At 37.6% G+C, this 21,561-nt stretch overlaps 1 protein-coding gene across 2 annotated transcripts in view; it reads right to left on the bottom strand.

Annotated features, from left to right (window-relative positions):
* The window catches only part of LOC131458266 (trichohyalin-like), a 41,799-nt gene extending 23,389 nt beyond the window's left edge, over window positions 1-18,410 (bottom strand). For both annotated transcript variants that reach the window (XM_058627189.1, XM_058627190.1), the window contains exons 1-5: window positions 18,230-18,410; window positions 18,077-18,138; window positions 17,572-17,811; window positions 14,938-16,586; window positions 13,959-14,136 (exon numbers count right to left, since the gene is read on the bottom strand). In XM_058627189.1, coding sequence (XP_058483172.1) covers window positions 13,959-14,136; window positions 14,938-16,586; window positions 17,572-17,811; window positions 18,077-18,098 — 2,089 coding nt within the window. In that variant the 5' untranslated portion in view covers window positions 18,099-18,138; window positions 18,230-18,410. The remainder of the gene's footprint in view (window positions 1-13,958; window positions 14,137-14,937; window positions 16,587-17,571; window positions 17,812-18,076; window positions 18,139-18,229) is intronic.
* Between the last annotated feature and the right edge of the window lie 3,151 nt (window positions 18,411-21,561).

The raw sequence follows: 21,561 nt of genomic DNA, 5'->3' as shown, positions 1-21,561 counted from the left end.
ATGTTGCTTATTTTCAACATCCTTTCTCAAAATGTCCAGTTCTTCTCTTTCTGCCAAAACACTGTTCTTGTAAGTTTGCATTTCTTGAGTTTGTCTTCTGATGTCATCTTCTTTTTGTTCTTGCTCTTTTTGTTTCAAAGCAATTGAGTTTATTACGCCATAGAGTTTGTCTCTTTGTTGCTGAACATGACAATTAAGATCATTAATGTTGGTTTTATCTCTGTTTATCTCATCAAACAGTCTGTCTGCATGTTCCTTCATCTTCTGTAGCTCAGTCTTTGTCATTTCCATATCTCGTCTTCCTTGTTCTAATAGGACAGTTTGTTGCTTGATGTCAGTCTTCATCTGCTCAAACCCCAGTCTGGAATTGTTCATCTTCTCATTTGCTCTGTCCAGATCTTCTCTCTCTTCCTTCAGCTCTGCCTTCAGTTTGTAAATATGTAATTTTTCATTCAGAGACTTTTGCTTCCATACATTCTCAATGTCCTCTTTCTGGATGACTATATCTGACAGTAAACTTATCAGACTTTCCTTTTCTTTGCTCAACATTTCAGTGGAAGAAGCCAGTTTTTCTTTCTGTCCATCAAGTTTAGTTAACTGTTCTTCCAGTGCAGTGTACAGAAGTCGTGTGTCTTCATTGTTTTGTTGTAAATTTTCCATTTTCTGTTTGATGTTGTCACTCATTCTTTCATTCAGTTGTTGAAGTTTTACGTTCAGAATTTCAATGTCTTTCATTTTATTTAAGACTTCATCTTCTCTTCTTATCAGCTCAGAATTTTCTCTTTCCAGTTTCTCTTTTTCATTCTTCAAGAGTTCAAGTTCTGTTCTTTCTCTTAGTCTACTGTTCTCACTGGTTTCCAGTTCTTGTTTCAGTCTTCTGATGGTGTCATCATGTAGCTCTTGTTCTTTTTGTTGTAAGGTCATCTTTCCAATGACATCTTCAAGTTTGTTTCTTTGTTCCTGAACCTGGTCTTTCAGGTCTTCACTGTTGGTTTTCTCTTGACTTATCTCCTCAAACAGCTTGACATTATGTTCTTTCGTCTTTTGAAGTTCAGTTTTTATGATTTCCAACTTTTCTTTTTCCACATTTATGTCATGTTTTAATTGGTCATTTTGCCTTTGGATGTCTGACCTCATCAGCTCCAAGTCCAGTTTTTCTTGGTTCATCATCTCACTCATTCTTTCCATATCCTCTCTCTTTTGATCCAGCTCTGCCTTTAGATTTAAGAGATCTTCCTTTTCTAAGAAAGTGTCTGACTCTAGTTGACTTTCCATGTCTTGTCTCTGTCTGACAATTTCTGACAACAAACTCATCAAACCTTCCCGTTCTCTGGCCAGTTTCTCAGTGAAACATTTCATAGTTATTGTTTGTGCATCCAGAGCCTCATAGTTTTGCTCTAGAACACTGACTAATTTCAGTATTTCGTCCTTGTTTTGTTCCAGTCTGATGATTTTGTATTTCACGTCTTCACTTATTCTTTCATTCAGCTCCTGAAGTCTTGCTTTCAGAGATTTCATGGAATTCATTTCACTCATGATTTCATTTTCCCTCATTTTCAGTTCAGACCATTGTTCTTCCATTATATGTTTTTGATTCATAAGGATTTCTCTCTCTTTGTCAATGTCTGCCTTCATCTGACTGAAGTGTTCTCTCTCTTCTCTGATATTCTTCATAGCAGCTTCAACTTCACGTTTCTTATTTCTGACATCCTTTCTCAAATTGTCCAGTTCTTCTCTTTCATCAAAAAGTTTGTCTCTTTGTTCCTGAACCTGACAATTAAGATCATTAATGTTGGTTTTATCTCTGTTTATCTCATCAAAAAGTCTGTCTGCATGTTCCTTCGTCTTCTGTAGCTCAGTCTTTGTCATTTCCATATCTCGTCTTCCTTGTTCTAATTGGTCAGTTTGTTGTTTGATGTCAGTCTTCATCTGCTCAAACTCCAGTTTGGAATTGTTCATCTTCTTATTTGCTCTGTCCAGATCTTCTCTCTCTTCCTTCAGCTCTGCCTTCAGTTTGTCAAGATGTAATCTTTCATTCAGAAACTTTAGCTCAATGTCCTCTTTCTGGATGACTGTGTCTGACAGTAAACTTAACAAAGCATCCTTGTCTCTGCCAAACAACTCAGTGAAACAAAACATTTTTTCTTTCTCTCCATCAAGTTTAGTTAACTGTTCTTCCAGTGCAGTGTACAGAAGTAGTGTGTCTTCTTTGTTTTGTTGTAAACTTTCCATTTTCTGTTTAATGTTGTCACTCATTCTTTTATTCAGTTGTTGAAGTTTTACTTTCAGAATTTCAATGTCTTTCATTTTATTTAAGACTTCATCTTCTCTTCTTATCAGCTCAGAATTTTCTCTTTCCAATTTCTCTTTTTCATTCTTCAACAGTTCAAGTTCTGTTCTTTCTCTTAGTCTACTGTTCTCACTGGTTTCCAGTTCTTGTTTCAGTCTTCTGATGGTGTCATCATGTAGCTCTTGTTCTTTTTGTTGTAAAGTCATCTTTCCAATGACATCTTCAAGTTTATTTCTTTGTTCCTGAACATGGACTTTCAGGTCTTCAATGTTGGTTTTCTCTTGGCTTATCTCCTCAAACAGTTTGATATTATCTTCTTTTGTCTTTTGAAGTTCAGTTTTTGTGATTGCCAACTTTTCTTTTTCCACATTTATGTCATGTTTTAATTGGTCATTTTGCCTTTGGATGTCTGATCTCATCAGCTCCAAATCCATTTTTTCTCGGATCATCATCTCACTCATTCTTTCCATATCCTCTCTCTTTTGATCCAGCTCTGCCTTTAGATTTACAAGATCTTCCTTTTCTGAGAAAGTGACTGGCTCCAGTTGACTTTCCATGTCTTGTCTCTGTCTGACAAATTCTGACAACAAACTCATCAAACCTTCCCTTTCTCTGGCCAGTTTCTCAGTGAAACATGTCATAGTTATTGTTTGTGCATTCAGAGTCTCATGGTTTTGCTCCAGAACACTGACAAATTTCAGTAAGTTACCCTGGTTTTGCTCCAGTCTGATGACTTTGTTTTTCACGTCTTCACCCATCTTTTCATTCAGCCCTCGAAGTCTTGCTCTCAGAGTTTCCAATTTCTCCATGTCAGTCAGGATTTTATTTTCTCTCATTTTCAGCTCAGACAGTCGTCCCTCAATTGTGTCACGTTCATTCATCAGTGTTTCTCTCTCTTTGTCAATGTCTGCCTTCATCTGACTGAAGTGTTCTCTCTCTTCTTTGATGTCGTTCATAGCAGCTTCAACCTCATGTTGCTTATTTTCAACATCCTTTCTCAAAATGTCCAGTTCTTGTCTTTCTGCCAAAGCTCTGTTCTTGTAAGTTTGCATTTCTTGAGTTTGTCTTCTGATGTCATCTTCTTTTTGTTCTTGCTCTTTTTGTTTCAAAGCAATTGAGTTTATTACGCCATAAAGTTTGTCTCTTTGTTCATGAACCTGACAATTAAGATCATTAATGTTGGTTTTATCTCTGTTTATCTCATCAAACAGACTGTCTGCATGTTCCTTCATCTTCTGTAGCTCAGTCTTTGTCATTTCCATATCTCGTCTTCCTTGTTCTAATAGGTCAGTTTGTTGCTTGATGTCAGCCTTCATCTGCTCAAACTCCAGTTTGGAATTGTTCATCATCTCATTTGCTCTGTCCAGATCTTCTCTCTCTTCCTTCAGCTCTGCCTTCAGTTTGTCAAGATGTAATTTTTCATTCAGAGACTTTTGCTTCCATACATTCTCAATGTCCTTTTTCTGGATGACTATATCTGACAGTAAACTTATCAGACTTTCCTTTTCTTTGCTCAACATTTCAGTGGAAGAAGCCAGTTTTTCTTTCTCTCCATCAAGTTTAGTTAACCATTCTTCCAGTTCAGTGTACAGAAGTAGTGTGTCTTCACTTTTTTTTGATAAACTTTCCATTTTCTGTTTAATTATCTCACTCATTCTTTCATTCAGTTGTTGAAGTTTTACTTTCAGAATTTCAATGTCTTTCATTTTATTTAAGACTTCATCTTCTCTTCTTATCAGCTCAGAATTTTCTCTTTCCAATTTCTCTTTTTCATTCTTCAACAGTTCAAGTTCTGTTCTTTCTCTTAGTCTACTGTTCTCACTGGATTCCAGTTCTTGTTTCAATCTTCTGATGGTGTCATCATGTAGCTCTTGTTCTTTTTGTTGTAAAGTCATCTTTCCAATGACATCTTCAAGTTTGTTTCTTTGTTCCTGAACCTGGACTTTCAGGTCTTCACTGTTGGTTTTCTCTTGACTTATCTCCTCAAACAGCTTGACATTATGTTCTTGCGTCTTTTGAAGTTCAGTTTTTGGGATTGCCAACTTTTCTTTTTCCACATTTATGTCATGTTTTAATTGGTCATTTTGCCTTTGGATGTCTGACCTCATCAGCTTCAAATCCATTTTTTCTCGGTTCATCATCTCACTCATTCTTTCCATATCCTCTCTCTTTTGATCCAGATCTGACTTTAGATTTACAAGATCTTCCTTTTCTGAGAAAGTGACTGGCTCCAGTTGACTTTCCATGTCTTGTCTCTGTCTGACAAATTCTGACAACAAACTCATCAAACCTTCCCTTTCTTTGGCCAGTTTCTCAGTGTAACATGTCATAGTTATTGTTTGTGCATCCAGAGCCTCATGGTTTTGCTCCAGAACACTGACAAATTTCAGTAAGTTGCCCTGGTTTTGCTCCAGTCTGATGACTTTGTTTTTCACGTCTTCACCCATCTTTTCATTCAGCCCTCGAAGTCTTGCTTTCAGAGATTTCATGCAATTCATTTCACTCATGATTTCATTCTCCCTCATTTTCAGTTCAGACCATTGTTCTTCCATTATATGTTTTTGATTCATAAGGATTTCTCTCTCTTTGTCAATGTCTGCCTTCATCTTCCTGAAGTGTTCTCTCTCTTCTCTGATGTTCTTCATAGCAGCTTCAACGTCACGTTTCTTATTTCTGACGTCTTTTCTCAAAATGTCCAGTTCTTCTCTTTCATCAAAACGTTTGTCTCTCTGTTCCTGAACCTGAAGTTTTAGATCATTAATGTTGGTTTTATCTCTGTTTATCTCATCAAAAAGTCTGTCTGCATGTTCCTTCATCTTCTGTAGCTCAGTCTTTGTCATTTCCATATCTCGTCTTCCTTGTTCTAATTGGTCAGTTTGTTGTTTGATGTCAGTCTTCATCTGCTCAAACTCCAGTCTGGAATTGTTCATCTTCTCATTTGCTCTGTCTAGATCTTCTCTCTCTTCCTTCAGCTCTGCCTTCAATTTGTCAAGATGTAATTTTTCATTCAGAAACTTTAGCTCAATGTCGTCTTTCTGGATGACTGTGTCTGACAGTAAACTTATCAAAGCATCCTTGTCTCTGCCAAACAACTCAGTGAAACAAACCAGTTTTTCTTTCTGTCCATCAAGTTTAGTTAACTGTTCTTCCAGTGCAGTGTACAGAAGTAGTGTGTCTTCTTTGTTTTGTTGTAAACTTTCTGTTTTCTGTTTAATGTTCCCACTCATTCTGTCATTCAGTTGTTGAAGTTTTACTTTCAGAATTCCAATGTCTTTCATTTTATTTAACACTTCATCTTCTCTTCTTATCAGCTCAGAACCTTCTCTTTCCAGATTTTCCTTTTCATTCAAAACCTTCTCTCTTTCTTTTTCAATTTCATTTTTCATGTGACTGAGATTATCTCTTTCTCCAGTAATGCTGCTCATGGCAGCTTCAACTTCTTCTTTTGTCTTGTTGATATTCTTCCTCAAAAGTTCAAGTTCTGTTCTTTCTCTAAGTCTACTCTTCTCACTGGTTTCCAGTTCTTGTTTCAGTCTTCTGATGGTGTCATCGTGTAGCTCTTGTTCTTTTTGTTGTAAGGTCATCTTTCCAATGACATCTTCAAGTTTGTTTCTTTGTTCCTGAACCTTGACTTTCAGGTCTTCACTGTTGGTTTTCTCTTGACTTATCTCCTCAAACAGCTTGACATTATGTTCTTTCGTCTTTTGAAGTTCAGTTTTTATGATTTCCAACTTTTCTTTTTCCACATTTATCTCATGTTTTAATTGGTCATTTTGCCTTTGGATGTCTGACCTCATCAGCTCCAAGTCCAGTTTTTCTTGGTTCATCATCTCACTCATTCTTTCCATATCCTCTCTCTTTTGATCCAGCTCTGCCTTTAGATTTAAGAGATCTTCCTTTTCTAAGAAAGTGTCTGACTCTAGTTGACTTTCCATGTCTTGTCTCTGTCTGACAATTTCTGACAACAAACTCATCAAACCTTCCCTTTCTCTGGCCAGTTTCTCAGTGAAACATGTCATAGTTATTGTTTGTGCATCCAGAGCCTCATAGTTTTGCTCTAGAACACTGACGTATTTCAGTATTTCGTCCTTGTTTTGTTCCAGTCTGATGATTTTGTATTTCACGTCTTCACTTATTCTTTCATTCAGCCCCTGAAGTCTTGCTTTCAGAGATTTCATGGAATTCATTTCACTCATGATTTCATTTTCCCTCATTTTCAGTTCAGACCATTGTTCTTCCATTATATGTTTTTGATTCATAAGGATTTCTCTCTCTTTGTCAATGTCTGCCTTCATCTGACTGAAGTGTTCTCTCTCTTCTCTGATGTTCTTCATAGCAGCTTCAACTTCACGTTTCTTATTTCTGACATCCTTTCTCAAATTGTCCAGTTCTTCTCTTTCATCAAAAAGTTTGTCTCTTTGTTCCTGAACCTGACAATTAAGATCATTAATGTTGGTTTTATCTCTGTTTATCTCATCAAAAAGTCTGTCTGCATGTTCCTTCGTCTTCTGTAGCTCAGTCTTTGTCATTTCCATATCTCGTCTTCCTTGTTCTAATTGGTCAGTTTGTTGTTTGATGTCAGTCTTCATCTGCTCAAACTCCAGTTTGGAATTGTTCATCTTCTTATTTGCTCTGTCCAGATCTTCTCTCTCTTCCTTCAGCTCTGCCTTCAGTTTGTCAAGATGTAATCTTTCATTCAGAAACTTTAGCTCAATGTCCTCTTTCTGGATGACTGTGTCTGACAGTAAACTTAACAAAGCATCCTTGTCTCTGCCAAACAACTCAGTGAAACAAAACATTTTTTCTTTCTCTCCATCAAGTTTAGTTAACTGTTCTTCCAGTGCAGTGTACAGAAGTAGTGTGTCTTCTTTGTTTTGTTGTAAACTTTCCATTTTCTGTTTAATGTTGTCACTCATTCTTTTATTCAGTTGTTGAAGTTTTACTTTCAGAATTTCAATGTCTTTCATTTTATTTAAGACTTCATCTTCTCTTCTTATCAGCTCAGAATTTTCTCTTTCCAATTTCTCTTTTTCATTCTTCAACAGTTCAAGTTCTGTTCTTTCTCTTAGTCTACTGTTCTCACTGGTTTCCAGTTCTTGTTTCAGTCTTCTGATGGTGTCATCATGTAGCTCTTGTTCTTTTTGTTGTAAAGTCATCTTTCCAATGACATCTTCAAGTTTATTTCTTTGTTCCTGAACATGGACTTTCAGGTCTTCAATGTTGGTTTTCTCTTGGCTTATCTCCTCAAACAGTTTGATATTATCTTCTTTTGTCTTTTGAAGTTCAGTTTTTGTGATTGCCAACTTTTCTTTTTCCACATTTATGTCATGTTTTAATTGGTCATTTTGCCTTTGGATGTCTGATCTCATCAGCTCCAAATCCATTTTTTCTCGGATCATCATCTCACTCATTCTTTCCATATCCTCTCTCTTTTGATCCAGCTCTGCCTTTAGATTTACAAGATCTTCCTTTTCTGAGAAAGTGACTGGCTCCAGTTGACTTTCCATGTCTTGTCTCTGTCTGACAAATTCTGACAACAAACTCATCAAACCTTCCCTTTCTCTGGCCAGTTTCTCAGTGAAACATGTCATAGTTATTGTTTGTGCATTCAGAGTCTCATGGTTTTGCTCCAGAACACTGACAAATTTCAGTAAGTTACCCTGGTTTTGCTCCAGTCTGATGACTTTGTTTTTCACGTCTTCACCCATCTTTTCATTCAGCCCTCGAAGTCTTGCTCTCAGAGTTTCCAATTTCTCCATGTCAGTCAGGATTTTATTTTCTCTCATTTTCAGCTCAGACAGTCGTCCCTCAATTGTGTCACGTTCATTCATCAGTGTTTCTCTCTCTTTGTCAATGTCTGCCTTCATCTGACTGAAGTGTTCTCTCTCTTCTTTGATGTCGTTCATAGCAGCTTCAACCTCATGTTGCTTATTTTCAACATCCTTTCTCAAAATGTCCAGTTCTTGTCTTTCTGCCAAAGCTCTGTTCTTGTAAGTTTGCATTTCTTGAGTTTGTCTTCTGATGTCATCTTCTTTTTGTTCTTGCTCTTTTTGTTTCAAAGCAATTGAGTTTATTACGCCATAAAGTTTGTCTCTTTGTTCATGAACCTGACAATTAAGATCATTAATGTTGGTTTTATCTCTGTTTATCTCATCAAACAGACTGTCTGCATGTTCCTTCATCTTCTGTAGCTCAGTCTTTGTCATTTCCATATCTCGTCTTCCTTGTTCTAATAGGTCAGTTTGTTGCTTGATGTCAGCCTTCATCTGCTCAAACTCCAGTTTGGAATTGTTCATCATCTCATTTGCTCTGTCCAGATCTTCTCTCTCTTCCTTCAGCTCTGCCTTCAGTTTGTCAAGATGTAATTTTTCATTCAGAGACTTTTGCTTCCATACATTCTCAATGTCCTTTTTCTGGATGACTATATCTGACAGTAAACTTATCAGACTTTCCTTTTCTTTGCTCAACATTTCAGTGGAAGAAGCCAGTTTTTCTTTCTCTCCATCAAGTTTAGTTAACCATTCTTCCAGTTCAGTGTACAGAAGTAGTGTGTCTTCACTTTTTTTTGATAAACTTTCCATTTTCTGTTTAATTATCTCACTCATTCTTTCATTCAGTTGTTGAAGTTTTACTTTCAGAATTTCAATGTCTTTCATTTTATTTAAGACTTCATCTTCTCTTCTTATCAGCTCAGAATTTTCTCTTTCCAATTTCTCTTTTTCATTCTTCAACAGTTCAAGTTCTGTTCTTTCTCTTAGTCTACTGTTCTCACTGGATTCCAGTTCTTGTTTCAATCTTCTGATGGTGTCATCATGTAGCTCTTGTTCTTTTTGTTGTAAAGTCATCTTTCCAATGACATCTTCAAGTTTGTTTCTTTGTTCCTGAACCTGGACTTTCAGGTCTTCACTGTTGGTTTTCTCTTGACTTATCTCCTCAAACAGCTTGACATTATGTTCTTGCGTCTTTTGAAGTTCAGTTTTTGGGATTGCCAACTTTTCTTTTTCCACATTTATGTCATGTTTTAATTGGTCATTTTGCCTTTGGATGTCTGACCTCATCAGCTTCAAATCCATTTTTTCTCGGTTCATCATCTCACTCATTCTTTCCATATCCTCTCTCTTTTGATCCAGATCTGACTTTAGATTTACAAGATCTTCCTTTTCTGAGAAAGTGACTGGCTCCAGTTGACTTTCCATGTCTTGTCTCTGTCTGACAAATTCTGACAACAAACTCATCAAACCTTCCCTTTCTTTGGCCAGTTTCTCAGTGTAACATGTCATAGTTATTGTTTGTGCATCCAGAGCCTCATGGTTTTGCTCCAGAACACTGACAAATTTCAGTAAGTTGCCCTGGTTTTGCTCCAGTCTGATGACTTTGTTTTTCACGTCTTCACCCATCTTTTCATTCAGCCCTCGAAGTCTTGCTTTCAGAGATTTCATGCAATTCATTTCACTCATGATTTCATTCTCCCTCATTTTCAGTTCAGACCATTGTTCTTCCATTATATGTTTTTGATTCATAAGGATTTCTCTCTCTTTGTCAATGTCTGCCTTCATCTTCCTGAAGTGTTCTCTCTCTTCTCTGATGTTCTTCATAGCAGCTTCAACGTCACGTTTCTTATTTCTGACGTCTTTTCTCAAAATGTCCAGTTCTTCTCTTTCATCAAAACGTTTGTCTCTCTGTTCCTGAACCTGAAGTTTTAGATCATTAATGTTGGTTTTATCTCTGTTTATCTCATCAAAAAGTCTGTCTGCATGTTCCTTCATCTTCTGTAGCTCAGTCTTTGTCATTTCCATATCTCGTCTTCCTTGTTCTAATTGGTCAGTTTGTTGTTTGATGTCAGTCTTCATCTGCTCAAACTCCAGTCTGGAATTGTTCATCTTCTCATTTGCTCTGTCTAGATCTTCTCTCTCTTCCTTCAGCTCTGCCTTCAATTTGTCAAGATGTAATTTTTCATTCAGAAACTTTAGCTCAATGTCGTCTTTCTGGATGACTGTGTCTGACAGTAAACTTATCAAAGCATCCTTGTCTCTGCCAAACAACTCAGTGAAACAAACCAGTTTTTCTTTCTGTCCATCAAGTTTAGTTAACTGTTCTTCCAGTGCAGTGTACAGAAGTAGTGTGTCTTCTTTGTTTTGTTGTAAACTTTCTGTTTTCTGTTTAATGTTCCCACTCATTCTGTCATTCAGTTGTTGAAGTTTTACTTTCAGAATTCCAATGTCTTTCATTTTATTTAACACTTCATCTTCTCTTCTTATCAGCTCAGAACCTTCTCTTTCCAGATTTTCCTTTTCATTCAAAACCTTCTCTCTTTCTTTTTCAATTTCATTTTTCATGTGACTGAGATTATCTCTTTCTCCAGTAATGCTGCTCATGGCAGCTTCAACTTCTTCTTTTGTCTTGTTGATATTCTTCCTCAAAAGTTCAAGTTCTGTTCTTTCTCTAAGTCTACTCTTCTCACTGGTTTCCAGTTCTTGTTTCAGTCTTCTGATGGTGTCATCGTGTAGCTCTTGTTCTTTTTGTTGTAAAGTCATCTTTTCAATGACATCTTCAAGATTGTTTCTTTGTTCCTGAACCTGGACGTTCAGGTCTTTATTGTTGGATTTCTCTTGGCTTATCTCCTCAAACAGTTTGACATTATCTTCTTTTGTCTTTTGAAGTTCATTCTTTGCGTTTTCCAACTTTTCTTTTTCCACTTTCATATCCTGTTGTAATTGATCATTTTGCCTTTGGATGTCTGACTTCATCAGCTGCAAGTTCATTTTTTCTTGGTTCATCATCTCCTTCATTCTCTCCAGATCCTCTCTTTCGTGATCAAGCTCTGCCTTTTGTTTTACTAGATCTGCCTTTTCCAGCAAAGTATCTGATTCCAGTTGATTTTCCATGTCTTGTCTCTGTCTGACAATGTCTGACACCACTATCTTCTTTTTACTTTTCTTCTTTTTTCCCTTATTCATTTCTTGAGGTTCATCCTTCTGAATAGGTAACAGTTTCTCTTCTTTAACTGTGACAGTGAATGTTTCAGCCTTAAATACATTTGCTTTCTCTAGATCCTTGTCTCTCATGGTGCCCTCTTCTGGTTCCTCTACACATTTCTCTTTTACTGATACTGATTTGTCTTTCATCTCCAGTTGCTCCAAATGTGTTTGTTCTTGTTGCATGCTCTTTAATGCATGCATCATTATTCCTTTTTTACTCTTGATATTCACCTTCATCAGTTCCATGTCTTTCTTTGCCTCTGTTATGATCTTTCCCTGAGCTGAGATGTTTCTTTTTTCCTCCTTAATTGCTTCATTCAAGTCTTCACTGTGTCTTTTGATGTCTTTACATTTCTCCATACATATGTTAATTAGTCCCCAGTGATTTTGAAGTAGATTTTCATCATTTGTGATGCCTGAAGTCCTCTGTTGTTCGCTCTCATCCTTTTCTCTTCGCAGCTTCAGCCTCATTATCTCTAGCTCATCTTGCTCTCTCATGATCGTCTCCAGCTTCTGGTCAAGTTCTTTCTTCCTCTTCCTTGTCTCCCACTTGATGGCATCTTTTTCTTCTTTGATTTCATCCCACATCTGTTTCACTTCCTGGTGTTTACGAATGCCTTTTCGGGTCATTTGTTGACATTCTCTTTTTCTAAACTCTAACTCAGTCTGGAGCACCTCCGTCTCTCTTCGTTCCCGTTTAACCTCCTCTAGTCTGATATCAAGGTCATGTCTTTGTATTTGGACATCGTCCCTCATTTGGACTGTTTGATTCATCTCTGCTGCAGCTTGTTCAGTCAGTTTGTTGAAGGCCGTCTTTATCTGCAATTTGATTGTGATCATGTTGTCTCTTATGGTCCTATTCTCACCTTGTAAGGCTTTGAGCCCTTCTGTTTGTTTCTCTAAGACAACATTCATATTCTTCAGAATTTCTGTTTCCCTTCTTATCATTTCCAGGAGAATGTGAAGCTTTTGTCTTGTGTTTTGGGAGTCAATGACCTCTGAGCTTTGGTTTGCCATCTTCCATTTCACAATCTTCTGCGCACAAAGCTCGTTCTTCTCTTGTTGAAGTTTGTTCCTCATTACTTCTAATTCATCCCTCTCGCGCATGGTTTTCTCCAATCTCTGGTCTAATTGTCTTTGTCTCTTTTTGGTCTCTCTCCTCAGACTTCCTTTTTCATTTTGTATTTCATTCCTCATTATCGCAAGTTTTCTGAGTGCCCGTACACAGTCTTTTCTCTTTATTTCCAGTTCTGACTTCAGCAGCTCCATTTCTCTTATTTCTCTTTTGGTTGTTTGTGCTCTGTCTTCAAGCTCCTGTCTCTGTCTCTCCATAGACTCCTTGAGGTGCTTTTCTGCCTCAGCTTGCTGTCTCGCTATTTCCCCAGTCTCTGTCTCTCCGTCCCTCTGTTGTTGCAGTATCTCACCGTCTCTGTTTTTCTCATCACAACTGTCCACTATCAGTGTTGTGTAAGTCTCCAGTTCCTCCTTATTGACCCTGAGTTTCAAGACTTTGTATTTTACATTTTTTGCAGGTTTGTCCATTTCTGTTTTGTATTTGTCTTTATCTCCCTTCCCTGTTTCCTTCCTGATTCGATTCTTGATGTTTTCCAGCTCACCTCTCAGCAGAGTTAGTGAAAGATAACTGGTTTGGAAGTTGTGTTCTGAAGCTGTAAACTTGAAGCTTATGTCTTCTAATTGTCTTAGGTTTACTTCACTTTGCTTTATAATACGATGTATATTATCACTTTTATTTCTAGTCTTAACGGCCATTTTCTCCATGGTGCTCTTCACTTTTGCTATTCTTTCCATCTTCTCCTCAATCACTCCACTCTGTTTCTGCATTTGAATTTTTAAAAGATCCAGCGTGTCTCGCTCTCTTAAGGTTTTCTCTAACCTCTGTTCCAGTTCTCTTTTCTGTTTCCTTGCACGCATTTTCACTGATTTCATGTTACCTGTTTCTTCTTCCAGATGCTTTTTTACCATTCTCAAAAACTCTTGGAATTCTTTGATGTCCTGTAACAATCCTTCGATTTCACCCTCTTCATAATCAGGATCCTTGTCAGCATCAACATTTCCAGGTTGGGTTTTCACTTGTAGTTGAATTGATCTCATGATTTCTTGAGTTCTGGAAATCTCTTCTCTGAGACTTTGCAAATCACTTCTTTCTGTTGTGTCCTTTCCATCTATCTCCTCTCTACACGTCTGCAGATCTGATTTTGTTTCCTGACTTCGTTTTTGGTTCTCATCAGGTACTTGCGGTGCCAATTCATATGTGTCTATCTCGTGTCTATTTCCCCAAAAAGAGTCTCTGCTCTTAGTTTCTGGAAGCAGTCTTTCCACATTTCCACTTTCCCTCACTGTCACTAAACCCATTTCAGACTCTGGTCTCTGTCTTTGCAGTTCCATTATGTCCAAAATAAGATTTTTAATCTCTTGATTTTTCTCCTCGATGATTTCCATATCACTCTTTATTTGCTCTTTGAGTTCCGCTTCACTTTCCCTAAGTCTGAAGATCTGCTTCTCCATTTCTTCTCTTTCTCTCACATTTGTCATTAGATCATCGTCTATTAATGTTTCTTCATACATTTCTGTCTGTGTCTGTACATAAAGGCTCTGCTTTTCCACTGAAAAAAGGTGTCTGTGCTCTTTGTCTCGATACTGAAAAGACACGCCTGCTTGTGCAATCTCACCTTCTACTCTGTCTTCTTCCTCTGCTGGAACCTCCTGTGTCTGCTCCATATGAGATTCTCTGTGTGTTGCCCTCTGTGGCGTTTGAAGTTGAGATTTATTCTCTGAAAGAGAATTTCTGATCGCAGATTCTGTTGATATCCATCTGCTGGCCCAAGCTCTCAAGGAACTCAGCTTGTCCTTAAAGAGGAAGAAAACAAGTATGGTTTTATTGATGTGCTGGCTGTTTTTTTTTTTGTTTGTTTATTTTGTTTTGTAGTTTTCATTTTATGGATGATTCATATTATCCTTTTGCTGTTGTAGAAATGATAGTAGTGGTTTGGTTAAGGGAAGAAAAGCACCTTGTTAGGGCTTTAGAAAATGATCAACATAATCTCCATAAACACCACAAAAGCCAACAAAAGCATTTTAGCTGAATCATGTTTGGACTATTTATTTGATCTTTTTTGGGTGAACAATATTTGCTACACAGTTGGAGCGTTACATCTTTGAAATGACTCAGCAAAAATGTGTTGTTCACAGCTTCATCATTCATAAACGGTCTGAAATGACTGTATCGGACTAATATCTGTATCTGCAGATATTCGAGTTTGTGGTATCAGGGCACAAAAAGTGGTATCGTCCCGTCCTTAGAAAATACATTACTAATGAATTTTTGGGATCAGGGATGAGTTATACAGACTCCTTACAGTCATTTAACTGGAAAAATTACTATTATTATATAATTATAAAAGTCCCATATTCTAACTCAATCTATTATCTGAAACTAAGATAATTTAAACAGACTTGATATGAACCAAAAGCTGGAGTAGTAAGGACCAGAACCTCAATATTGTACCTTTTTGCTATTGATGTTTGTAAGTTAGAAGTGAAAGTGAAACAACTTGAATGCATTCAAATGCATAATGTAGTGAAAACGAAACATTTTTAAAACAAAAACATTCAGGACTGTATATGGTTTATAAGATAAGATTTACACACCATGAATGTTCTGACATCTTCCTTGTTCTTTTCCATCTGTCTCTGGGCTTTGAGCATTTCCTCCCGCGTGTTGCTAATCTCTGTCACAGCTTTTTCCATGTTGTCTTTCACATCGCCCATCATCCCTAACGTGGTTATTGTGTCTTTGAGTTTCTGTTCATCCTCCTCTCTTCGCCGCTGCATCTGTATCTTCATGATTTCCAACTCGTCTCTCTCCTTTGTCGTCTTCTCCATCCACTGTTCCAGCTTCCTCTTCTTCTTTTTCTGTTGAAAGTTCTCCCATTTTACTTCTTCTGCGAGGACTCTCTTCCCGTGCTGAGCATCTTCTCTGATCATGTGCAGCAGCTTTCGAGTTTCTTGTACGTCGAAAATGACCTTCTGCATGACCGCTGGGTTCACTTCTGGTGTCTCTACCTGTTCCGCCATCGTATCCTGTCTGTCCTTCAAGTCCCGTGTAGCGTGTTCGGTCTCTTTCTTCGTCTCTTTATTTTTTTTGCTCAGTCTTATCATTTTTGCCAGCTCCTTCTTCTTCATTTCAATCTCATTGTTCAGCACTTCCAACTCTCTTATTTCTCTCCTTGTCTTTTGGAACCTTTCTTCCAGCTCCTGTTTAAGCCTTTCGTTACTCTCCCTCATAGATTTTAATTCGTCCATTTCTGCTTTAGCCAACTGTCTGTCTCTATCTAGCGTCTTTCTGTCCTGCTCAATATTAGCTTTCATTTCTTGTCTCGTGCTTTCTTCAAGGTCAGGTTTCAGCTCCAGCTTCTCTGTCACAGTCATTTCCAGTCGTCGTTCATTGTCCCCCAACACATCCCAACCTTTCTCCATCTCTTCCCAGATTTTGCCGAGTTTTACTCTCACACTGTCCGAGGTGTCTTGTCTCTCTTGATGTCCTACTCTCTGCTCCACCTCTGGGACTCTTTGCATTTCACTATCGCTTGGATTCCGTGTCCACTTTTGCTTCATCTTGTTGATATATACATTAAAATTACGTTTGACGTCTTCAATGTGGCTTTTGTGTTCTGAAATATAGTTTTTACTTATTTGTAGCTCTTGATTTATGTCTTTTATGCTTCTCTCAAGTTGTTCTTTTGCCAGTTTTGCGTCATGAATTGCACGGAGCAGACGGTCAGCACGCAGTCTCTCCGTCATCTCCTGATTTGGTTTTATCGTGAGCACTTTGTGTGTCTTACTTTCCTCTTTTGACTCACCGTACTTGATCATTTCCAACTTGCAGCGCTCAGTGACGATCTCATTGCGTTGTCTGTCCAAAGTTTTTCTTTCCTGGTCGATCTCCGCTCGTATTTTCAGGAGTTGCATTTTCTCTTGAGCGGCTTCACTTTTGTTCTCCTTGAGTTTCTCAATAACTTTTTCCATCTTTAATGTCAGTGCTTTCGTTGCCGTGAACTGCTCGTGGTTTTCAGCTGTCAGTCTGTTTATGTCCCTGTGTTGCTGTTCTGTCTTTGTCCTCAGGAATGCAATTTCATTTCTCTGTGTCTGCGATTCATCCCACTGTTGTTCAACCGCTTCCATCATCTGACGTGTCAGTTGTCTTTGTCTTTTAACGGCCTCCCTGTTGGTTTTCATGTCGACTTGTGTTTCTTTGTCCTCTAATTGCTTGACGTCTATGCTGTGCTGTTGTTTTTCATCTGTTGGTCAAGAAAATAGAAAGCAAGTCTTGTTTTTCACAACTGCATGCAGTACATTTACACATATACAGTACATATATTATAATAATAGTACAGTTTGTTATGATAAATGCACCTGTTCCTGTTAAATAAATAAACAAACAACATATTATATTTAAGTATAAAGGTCATATATTCCTCACATATTTAATAAAGTTTAACATCATCATTATCACTAAACTGTCAAAGTTTAATTCATTATATCACATCAACTGTTTACCCAGACATGTTTAGAATGCTAAAGGGAGCGTTCTACATTATTATCACAAGAGAGCAGCTCCTGATGAGCCGTGATAAGCAGCAATAGTTTGCTCTCCAACTAGTGACACCACAGTTTTACAGTCAGCACACAACAAAAGGCTAATTTTACCAGCATAAATAGTAACTTGTTACTCAAAAGTTGTTTATAGGGCTGAAACTATTATTAAATTAAGTGCCAACTATTTTGATAATCGATTAATTGGTTTGAGTGTTTTTAAAAATAATTAAATGTGAATATTTTCTTGTTTCTTTGCTCCGTATAACAACAAAAATCATTAAAACTGAATCATTTTGGTTTGTGGTCAAAAACAGGACATTTGAGAACATCATGATTTACAGGTTTGAGCAACACTGATCAACATTTTTCAACATTTTCTGACATTCTATGGACCGAACCATTACTCCATTCATCAAGAGAATAATTGACAGATTAATCCTTTGTGAAAACAATCGTTAGTTGCAGCCCCGAGTTGTGTACAATTTGTTATCAGTGTTAACAACTAAATCCAAAATCTGATATAAAAAAACACACACTTTTGTACGGTTGGTCTCACTGAAAAGAAATCCTACCACTGTTTAAAGTCAGAAGTAACTTTCTCATCAACTGTTTTCCTTCATTATATCTTATAGATAACACATTTATTTCACAGTAACATTCACCACTGCCCCTTTTACTTCATCTTACCTGAACCAGCTCCTGGCTCATGTTCCTCTACTGAAGGTAGATGCTGGTAGATGTTGACTCCCCTGGACTGTGACGTCTCTCCCTCCTGCATGTGAAACAGCGCCCCCCTTTGTTCCTGACGCGTCCCCGCTTCAGGGACGGGTGTGGGCTGCTGTGAGATGCAGGCCTCTGCAGCGTCTCCTGGTGAACTTGGCCCGGCAGTGACCTGTTGTTGTCTGATCTCCTGAGGGAAGGCTTCCACTGCAGAGGAATGTTAAACGTCTTGTAAGGGCTCGTTCATAATCGAGCAGAAATGTGTAATAAGTTGACTTTGGCAAAGCGCTCTTGACTGTGACAGGTTTTCACTTCATCACACTTGAAAAAATGTCATAACCTCATCAATCAAACACGCACAGGTTGCTGTGTGAGAAAAATGTCTTACTTGCAGTAAATGGAAACACAGTCATAATGACATTACACTAATACTCTACATGGTAATTGCTGAAAACCATAGCGACTTGCTCACCATGATCTCTTGATTTGTCCATGTTTCCATGTCACAAAATGAAAACAGCTGAGATCACAGTCCTGAAAAAGACATAGAATATTTAACGTGCTAAAAATCAACTCAAATGACCAAAATTCCAAATTTATTGTGATTATCTTGTGGTTACTTTACCTCGGCGTCTGTCTGCTGCGTGGGTCCTCGGTGGTGTGAAGCAGCTGGAGATCTCTTTGAGAATAAAACACTCCACAGGCTTCAAAACATTTTCATATCTCCTTCCCTCCACACGTTTTTTTCTTGACCGGCCGTGTCTGGCGTGTGAGATAGACGTGGCGCTCGCTCAGTGTGCATGTGTATGACTGGGTGATGATGTTTGGTTGGTGAGAAACACCTCGTTTCTAAGATTCTGTCGTCAGCTGATAAGGGGGACGGGTCCGTGTTTGACGTAGTGTCCAGGGTTTCCCCCTCAGATCTCCTACTGTTGTTGATCCCACATGAGCAGGTGGTGGCTCCAACACTCATACACACATCCAGACAGAGTAGGTCTGTCTGCAGTATGATTTACCTTTATCGCAGAAGGTAAATGTGATCGATGAAGCATATTTATTATATGTATACTTATAATAATGTGTCTTTGAGTGTGACAGTATTTTTGCACTCATGTTTTTTTACCGAACCACCTTCAATGTGTTTTTTTGTACTTTGAAATATAGTTTTTATTTATGTGTAGCTCTCGGTTTATACTAGCGTATATACTTTTAATTTTAAGTAAATGTTGGAACAACATTTTGTTGAAGCCCTTTATCTTTAGGTGTATGCTTGGACCCATAAGAAATAAATGGAGCAAAACTTAAGAAAACTCTAATGAAACATCCTACAACATTTTGCACCCATTACATCATGGTAAATACATTTGGGTTTAAATTTATAAGATCTTTGTGGGTTTGAAGGAAGTAAAAGGGATGCGACATACCATTTTTTTGTGATGTCACAAACTCAAGTATCCACCGATACCGATATTAGTCGCGTACAGTCATTTTTAAAACCGTTTGAAGCTGTCAACAACACATTTGTGCTGAGTCATTTCAAAGATATCATTCTTACCAATATTACCAATATTGTTCTCCCCAAAAAAGAAAAAAAACAAGCAGCCTAAACATGACTCAGCATGTGATTTATAGGATGTTTGGATTTTTATCTGTCCGATATCTAATCCAGTGATTTTGACCGATACTGAATTATGTTAAAATCAGACCATGAACTGTGAATTTACACGTACAGTATAATATGTACTATTTTCAGTGGACAGTGGACGTTAGCCTGATATATTAGAAGCTGTGTTTAATTTCACTCTCAGTCCAAACTCATTTTTCCTCCAGTGCATCTGAATCCAACCGTGCACCAAATCCCAGCCCGGTGTTACCGTGATATTATGTCGCCTCTCTGATGAACAGCTAAGTCACGTACAGTATCAAATGAAACTGTATTATAAATAACTCATGGACATTACATGATCACAGTCTTATTATAGATCTGCCATGTATGTGAAATAATAGTCTGAACTGTGAGAAAACTCTGTATTTAACTGTATCACATCAACAGGAGTATGACACCCTCTAGTGGGGAAACACCGGACACTGGTAATAAAATGATGCTCTGAGATTATATTTTTATTTCAGTGGTTTTGAGCCCTGTCGCTGTCAAGTAAAAAAAAATGACCAGTGTAATGTTTATCAATGCATTATCAATGTCATTAGATACAATTCCTGACATAATTATAATAATAATTATTATAACAATAATAATAATAATAATAATAGTTAGCTACTAAACGAGCACAGCTGTCACTGTTTAATGAGGGTCCATCAGCCAGGAGCCAATCCATTTTTTTTTTCTTTTTGTTGATGTTTTTGTTAAATCGTCACTGATCCATTGAGTGCATTCACTCATTCATCTCTCTTGGAATAAGACACATCGTGTTCCATTAGTAACGTGACAAGTCTGGAACGGTTTGTGTTGTACACACTGAAGACTGACTATAAGTGATATGTGACAGTGTTTTGCACTATTGTTTTTATACCGAACACAATCTTACTAAAGTTACTATTAATGCAGTAAATTGTATACATATAAGTTTTTTATTTGCTGACCTAAAAATATGGTGTTCCACTACAAACGAGGCTCTCTTCTCAGTACTCGATGCTGAAACACTGATCTCTTGTCTAACATCTTTGATGTTTTCGGTGTACGGCAAAAATGAAAGGATTTGGCCTCACTCTCCCCGATACTTTTAGAGAGGACTGTAAATGTTTGAACAGCAGCGATAGCATCTTGTATTAAGTCTCAGTGAGGCGTTTTCAAAAAAATATTTTTTTTGGCTGTAATGGTAAAAAAATTAACTACTCAAATTTAAGCCATAAAACCATCAGAGATGTCTTTTATTACTGAGATGCGCTAAATGATCTCACTTATAACACTTGGACTTCTTATCACGACCACCAGTTTGAGGAAAGTAAGTCACAATTTATACTACAATACTGTGCTCCATACCGTATGTGGTATTACCTTGAGATTTACCAGAGAATTTTACCCATTCCTGAATGACTGTACTGTACAATAACCTGGATCAGTGAAAAAGCTCCTTTTCAGAGCACACGTCCTTGATGCTTGTTACCACAGAGACGCAGCAGTCCGACCCTGACTGTGAACTGCACGTCACCGAAAAACACAGTAAAAAACAAAACAAAACCCCCCCCAGAAAAACCAGCCCTGTCTTAGTCATTCTCTTCACACTCCAGAGCAAACGTAGACATTTTTACTGCAGCATCAAAGGCTTTGCAACATCCCTGACACTGACACAGTGTTGAATGTTACATTCATACATTAGCAATAAAAGTATAATGGATGTCACTCGAGGGGCCGTTTCTTTTTGTTTTTTGTTTTTTTTATACAAGGTTTAGGAGAAAAAAAAACAGAAATTGCACTGACTTATTTGGGGAGGTCGTTCTGTGTTTCACGTTCATCTATAAAACATCGTCCTTTGTCTTCATGACCTGTGTGAAGCAGATAAAAAACACACACAATCAGCAAATTACAAAGTATATACATTAAGAGCAACTACATGGGTAAATACTTTACTGTACTGTGGGTCATGAGGGCCACACTGACATAAAGTGCCACAACTACACGTTTTTAATGAAATAACAATCATTAAACCCAAATTTGTGTCAAATTTACATTTTTAAAAGTAAAAATGCTGTAATAATGTTTGCTAAATGTGACATGTAACCAGTTTCTAACTAATTAAATGCTATAAATGTGAAGTTGCCAAATAGTTTGGGCTGTATTTTGCAGTAACCGTCGTCTCTTCTTCAACGAGTCCAGAACGCTGCTGCTCGGCTTTTAACTGGAACCCACAGACGTGAGCACATTTCTCCCATACTTTCCACTCTTCATTGGCTCCCTGTGTGTTTTAGAATTGATTTTATATTTCTATATACATATCT

Source organism: Solea solea, chromosome 4 (assembly GCF_958295425.1).
Source record: "Solea solea chromosome 4, fSolSol10.1, whole genome shotgun sequence".
In the NCBI taxonomy this organism is placed as follows: Eukaryota; Metazoa; Chordata; class Actinopteri; order Pleuronectiformes; family Soleidae; genus Solea; species Solea solea.
This window is presented reverse-complemented; position numbering and strand designations above follow the sequence as displayed.